The following is a 6,816-nucleotide window of genomic DNA, read 5'->3' as shown; positions in this document are numbered from 1 at the left end:
CATTTGTGAGTGTGTGTTGTACGTATGATTTATGTGTGCGCGCATGTGCATGCATGTGTGTCTGTATATATGTGTACCAAAGAGTTTGCCTTGATCTGTATATTACAGCCATGTACAGTTTTTAAAGAAATCCTACTATTGCATCCAAGCTAAGATTATTTAGCTGGATAGAAGTGTTTTAATAAAGCATTTGGAAGATGGGTGCACCTGTTGGTCTAATTTGCTGTTTTCAAAAAATGTAAAATGTTATAAAATGGAGCTGATAAAGCAGATTACTTTTCATTGTAATGTGTACTGATCTTTTGTACAGATAAAAGTTAAGATTAAATAATTGTTGTGTTGCTAAATCTGTGCAAAACAATAGGAAAAAATAGGCAAAGAGTGCAGGAAAACAAATGTGTGTTTTTTATATTTGATAACATTTTAGTACATGAAGTACATCATAACCAGTGGTTGTCAATCTGGGATTGATCTGGATTGACAGTTTTACTTTATAACCTTAGGTATGCAAATCGTATAATATCCAAGTTAAACATTTCTAGTAATTGTGCCGTTCATTCTCATATTGTATTTTCAGAAAGTTTTGGAATATTTGTCCTCTCCCCAAATTTGTCACTACCGAAACACAGTAATAAAAATTTAATTAGAAGGGTTATATTGACCTATTAAGATTTTGCTTACATCTACATTGTAATGTATATATATTTGCTCTTTTATTAAAGTTTTTTTCAGAGGTAAATAAATAAAATTTTTAACTATATTTCAATCGGAATATTTGAGATTTGTTGTATTTTGAATCCATTTTTTCTTTGTAAAAGGCAAAAAGTTGATCATATACTGATTTCAAAGTTAAGGATTCATTAGTTTGAATATACATTGAACCAAAAACTATCATAACATCTTAGTTGATAATTCAGTATACTTTATTTTTGACAAAACATCCCATGTTTGGGTAGTGACTGCACATTTTCAGTAGTGACAGTAATGCTTCGGTAGCAACCACATCACATTACAGAATTTTAACTTGCATACTAAAATACTACTAAAACACTAAAATACAAAAATAATTGCATAACTGTACTAAAATTTAGTTTATTTCCCCCAAATATGAGGATTATGTGCTCCCTTTTCTCACTACCAAAACAATGATGACATGTTTCAGTAGTGACAATTCTATGGGATAACACCCCAAAAAACAAAGATGCCACTATACTGAAACTTCACTAAATGTTTCAGTAGTGACAATTTTAGATACTTTTGAACCTAGCTCAAAGATGCTATTCAGATTTTTCAAATTTTGTTACATTTAACACACTTACCTCAAAATGATGGGACATACACCTTGTTGCTATGAGAGAGGGGGACATAAATATTTTCTGATCATAAATTTAGGGTTGTGGTTAAAATCAGTCTCAGCCAATTGACTAAAACATACACCGTCTTGGTAGTGACATGAAAAACGTGGGACACATTATTTTTTTTACATAAAATTTCATAATTGACGAAGAAAATATAAAATAAATATTTTTTTGAACGTCACTTTTCAAAAGAATCAAAAAGATACTTTTAAAAACAACAATGGAAAAAAAAATTATTTCAATATAATTTTCATAAGTTGAAATTTAGGGGTTAGGGTTCGGACAAGTTTACAAGTTCAGACAAAGTTTATTCAGGTTTATTATTTTTTAATATAATTTCCTTTAACTTTAAATAAAGAATCTCCAGTTCCATGTCCACTGCAGTTCAGATCTGTTGGATTCAGGTTTTATCTATAAATAAATGGAAACAACATCGCTAAAATCGTGCATTTTGTATTTCTATTGCATCCTAAATATAGTCATGAATAATTATTTAGTAGGATAGAAACGTATTTATTATTTATCCATATTATTTATGGATAATTATATGATTAATCTTACATTAATAATCAATTCATCGGCACATTCTGGCAGTGTTTTTAAAGTGAGAATCTATCCAGCTCATAGCCAGTGTAACTTCATGTTCTGCTCTGAATTAGGAGTAATAAATACATTCTGATTCATCTCCAAATCATTCCTTAATCAGTGCTTCTCTTACCGTTATTCTCCACCTCGAAGTCGTCTGGCAGCAGTTTGTCTTGCCGGTTGCCCAGAGTGAAACCGCACGCCACTGAGTACAGTCTAGTTTTACCGAGCAAACAGCAGAAACGGCGAGAAAGACCGTGGCAGCTGCCACGAAATGTGGCAGCTGCCAGAAATGACTAGTGGCAGCTGCCAGAAACGACTAGTGGCAGCTGGGGATGCCACCGGAAGTGGCGCTGCGACCTGCCGCTGCCAGGATTTGCGCCTGCTCTCTCTCCCAGGATGCTGATAATGCCTAAAATATAAGCCCGGCGAATGGTGCAGTTCCCCGGCGTGTACTTGTTCGTCCGCTCGCCACACATCTGCTTTACCTCCGGAGCATCCCAGCCGTCCGGATAAATCATGCAACCCATCACCATCAACACAGCTACAACATCAAGTGCAAAGATTATATTTTTCGACTTCTCCCTCTGTATAGAAAAATTACAATATCCATTTATTCAGGGTAGAGGCAATATTAAAATTTTCACGAATGAAAACGAGGTTGTGAGGGATAGACGCACAGTTCAAATGTTTTTAAATTCGCTGACGCAACAAATGCACTACCAGTCAAAAGTTTTTGAACAGTAATATTTTTTAATATATTTTTAAAGAATTCTCTCCGCTCACCAAGCCTGCATTTATTTGATCCAAAATACTGCAAGGAGAAATTATAAAAAATTAATTCTTTTATTTAGCAAGGGTGCTATAAATTGATCAAAAGTGATGATGAAGACATTTATAATTTTACAAAAGATTTCTATTTAAGATAAATGCTGTTCTTCTGAACATCCTATTCATCAAAGAAACCTGAAAAAATTATACTCAGCTGTTTTCAACATAATAATAATAAAAAAAATTTTTTTGAGCAGCAAATCAGAATATTAGAGTGATTTCAGAAGGATCGTGTGACTGGAGTAATGATGCTAAAATTTCAGCTTTGAAATCACAGGAATAACTTACATTTTAAAATATATTCTAATAGAAAACAGTTATTTTAAATAGTAAAAATATTTCACAATTTTACTGTTTTTGCTGTACTTTGGATCAAATAAATGCAGGCTTGGTGAGCAGAAGAGACTTCTTAAAAATCTTACTGTTGAAAAACTTTTGAATGGTAGTGTATGCCTTAAAATATGTCTTTCCAAAATATTCCCTGGTGCCAGAAAACTCAGAAAAAGATGTTGTGAAATTAATCTAAAAGTTTAAATGGATTCAGGCCAAAAAAGGAAATTATGTAATTGTTCTGTCCAAAGCTGTATGACTTTATTTCTACAGAAAAAAAAAAAACAAAGAAAAAAAATAGCAAGTAAATAAATCAATTAATAAAGATTTTTTCCCCTTTCCCTTTAACATGTTATTGAATAGACTGTGTGACTGTCCCTCACAGCCTGGTGATCGATAGCAAGCAAATAAACAAACAAGCAAATACATTTCTAACCTTATACAGGTGTCTACCCTTAATAAATAAATTAATAAACAATATTTCATATTTTGTTATTTTTTAAAACTGCTTTTATGTATTTATGCTTATTAGCAAGGCTAACTAAACACTTTGCACACCTGAAGATGTTTGCATCCATGCGCATATCTTGTACACACTTGCGGAGTTGCAGAAGAAGAAAGGACCCAAGCATACAATGGTGCCTTCAAAAAACATAGCAGTCCTAAAAGCCCCAGAGGGGATCGAACCAAAATCAAACACACTTCCTTTGCAGACCAATTCGGAGGTGATGGGGTTGCCAATACAGTAGTGAAAAAGCCCAAAGTATCCAGCCTGCGGCGTGTTAACACTGTCACCAATCCAGTAGGGCTGAATGAAGACCACCACCGTAATGATGGTGAAGAATATGGGGAAAACGACCCACAGGACACCGATGGCCCTGGCATTTCTCACATAATTGGTGTGGTAGATTTTGGCAGCCTCTTGGGCTGGAAGCATCTTCTCATTCGCCATTATTAGACTTTCACTTATCCAGCGAGATTAGAAGTCTGTAGATATTTTTCAAGAAGAAACCAGACCAGATGAAAAGCTAGTTCAGAATCCAATGCCACGGACAGCTCTTATTATACTGTAGCCAAGGCCTTTAGTTCAACGAAACGAATTAAATCTGCTTTTTTCAAAGAAGTCCAAAGGCTAGGGAGACCGTCACCAGTGGAATAGTGTCTGAAACAACGTTGTTGCCAACAAAGGTGTCAGTTTTTAAATTATTTATTATTATTGGGTTTATTATAATATTTGGGCTACGATTATTATTGAGTTTTACTCCCAAAATGTTTTTTTTTTTTTTTGCAGGAACCAACTATGTTGTCAAAGTCTGTTCAGTGTCTGTGTGAGAGGACCCTTGACATGTACTATAAGCATCAAGTTCATGGCTTTTTTATTGATATCTCTGTGCTTAGTGGTTGTCCTTTCTGATCCTAATGGCTTTATCATCAATCTGGTAAAACGTCAGACAGCAGGGAAAAAACATGCATAATGCAAATGCTAAAATCTTTTTTTTTATAAATGTTTTGATCATTTTTTAAAAGAAGTATCTTATTCTCAACAAGGCTGCATTGATTTGGTATGCGTTGATCAAAAATCCAGTAAAAACAGTAATATTGTGAAATTTAAAAGAACTGTTTTCTATTTTAATATATTTTAAATGATAATTTATTCCTGTGATGGCAAAGCTGAATTTTCACCAGTCAGTGTTTATATTGATTAATTGAATGCATCCTTGCTAAATAAAAGTATTAATTTCTTTGAAAGAAATCTTACTGACCCCCAACTTTTGAACAGTGGTAGTGTATAATGGTGAATAAATTGGATAATAAAGAAAAAATAAAACACTTATTTTATTTATTTATTTATTTATTGGTTTGGTTGTTTACTTTTTCGAAGTTTTAGCTTACGTTCTAAAAACAACAGTGTCCACCAGGACAAGCGGAAAGAGAGAATAAAAGAGAGATCATTGCTAATGAGGTTAGTATAGTGATATAAATAAACAAATGTATCTTTGTCAGGAATTTATTGCTCAAAAGGGAATTTGTCAGACAAGACAGTCAACAACAAAGTCTGCACTCTGATGTTTGCGTTCCTCTTGGGCGTGATGTGAAGCCTTTGCTTTGTAGGTCAAGAATTACAAAGATATCAAAGGCGCTGCCAGCCTGATATGTAAACAGAACCCTTGAGCATCACACAATGCTGCAACAGCAATGCAACATCTGTTCAACTGCAATAGATTTGATAGTGCACAAAGAGATCTTAAGAGACATTTACAGCTATAAATGCATGCTATAAGCCTTTCCGCAATTATGTAACAAAACCTTTCACAATGCACAAGCTACATTTTGCACTACAGCATCATTCCCTGACAAACTGTGAGTTTCTATTACAGACCTCTGTAAAGTATACATTTCAAAACATGTCTATTATGCTCAATGATGAGATTTCGTGTTTTTATCAAAAAGACAAAACAAGTCACATGCCATTTCTGCCTTGGGTGTCCACCAGAATGTGCCAGATCTATGATTAGTGACACACACAGGCTTCTGCTGCCACTTTGCTACTGTGAAACATCAGAATCAAAATGGAGAAAAGGAACAGGTACTGGATCATCTTAAAGCACAAAGAAATACGAAGCAACGAAGGTGGGTTGTGACAAACTTGATAAAAAATTGATTTGTCCCACCACAAATGTCTCTGGTCCAATAATAAACAGGCCTACATGGCACAGGTCAAGTCATTATACTTGGGCTTTAAAGGAAACCTCTGCCAAAGCTAAACACACATATACCTACATGGAGACTATTTTTGTATCATTTATCAAGTGACCTTAATTTAGTATGCAGTGAGGAGCTTAACCACCAGATGGCTGCCTCCCATCAGAAATTATATAGGATGCCCTATAAATAAAATTACACAGCAGCTGTAAATATACCAGATGAGTTTTCCCCATGAGCACAGCATCGTCAAAACACACCAGCAGAGATTTCAATGAGGATGTGTGTTCACAGCAGGCGTGGAAGAAATCAACTTCCACTTGTACACTTCCATTGTTCTGGAATATAATGATGTTTTCTAGCATGTGATGTCTGTGCTTCACAGGCCTGAACTAAAACTTGCATACAAATCAGGCACAAGCTTTACTGTGGTGTAGTAAATGTCAGTTGCATTGTGTAGCTTTGGTCGTGCATCGTATGGACCTCTAGAAATCTCGCGATTTTACGGTGGCGCACCTTGAAGTAACGCATTTTTCACGCAGGTTATCCGCGGCATGTGCATTTGCATTTTTATCAAAATAGTCCATTGACTTATTGTATGTCGTTTATTGGCCAAACCTGACGTGTGAAGTAATGGATGGACTATATTACTCAGACACAGCAGTGTGCTGTAAAGGTATTTGATAAATATGATCCCTGGGCTTTGTCGTTTTGCATATGCAACATGATTGATCTTGTTTACTTTGTAGCCGCTCCTCTGCGCTCTTCAGTTTGGCTTCAAACACACACACAAAGAATATGGAATATTTGATTAGCGTTTATGAAAGCTGTATAATGAATGAGGTAACGTCCAACATCTCCACCATCTGCTAAAATTCACTTATTTACTTCATTGTGTATGTTGTGTCGAATATAAATAAGCGCGTCACAAAAAAGCCTCGATTTGGACAGATTTTCTGAAACAAGAATTAAAATATAGTTCAGATCGGATCTCTTTTAATTGTGGGTT

General features: G+C 34.9%; 1 protein-coding gene across 1 annotated transcript; it reads right to left on the bottom strand.

The window, feature by feature from the left end:
• Positions 1 to 2,056: 2,056 nt before the first annotated feature.
• LOC107731128 (tetraspan membrane protein of hair cell stereocilia homolog) lies at positions 2,057 to 4,056 on the bottom strand. Its single transcript, XM_016542115.1, has 3 exons — positions 3,663 to 4,056; positions 2,326 to 2,487; positions 2,057 to 2,148 (listed from the first exon to the last, which is right to left on the bottom strand). Exons 1-3 carry the CDS (start codon positions 4,054 to 4,056, stop codon positions 2,057 to 2,059), a joined length of 648 nt encoding a protein of 215 aa, XP_016397601.1.
• Between the last annotated feature and the right edge of the window lie 2,760 nt (positions 4,057 to 6,816).

The sequence above is a fragment of the Sinocyclocheilus rhinocerous genome, unplaced genomic scaffold (assembly GCF_001515625.1).
Source record: "Sinocyclocheilus rhinocerous isolate Xijiao unplaced genomic scaffold, SAMN03320098_v1.1 scaffold1600, whole genome shotgun sequence".
NCBI classification, from domain to species: Eukaryota; Metazoa; Chordata; class Actinopteri; order Cypriniformes; family Cyprinidae; genus Sinocyclocheilus; species Sinocyclocheilus rhinocerous.
Note: the sequence above shows the minus strand (reverse complement) of the source record. Positions and strands in the feature narration are given on the sequence as shown.

What these genes read in the sequence shown, in the direction of transcription:
- LOC107731128 (XM_016542115.1), bottom strand. Translation starts at nt 4,056, where the DNA reads ATGGCGAATGAGAAGATGCTTCCAGCCCAAGAGGCTGCCAAAATCTAC. An exon ending in ATGGATGCAAACATCTTCAG is followed by an intron (nt 2,488 to 3,662) that starts GTGTGCAAAGTG and finishes TTGATGTTGTAG; the next exon opens with CTGTGTTGATGGTGATGGGT. An exon ending in CATCCTGGGAGAGAGAGCAG is followed by an intron (nt 2,149 to 2,325) that starts GCGCAAATCCTG and finishes GACTGTACTCAG; the next exon opens with TGGCGTGCGGTTTCACTCTG.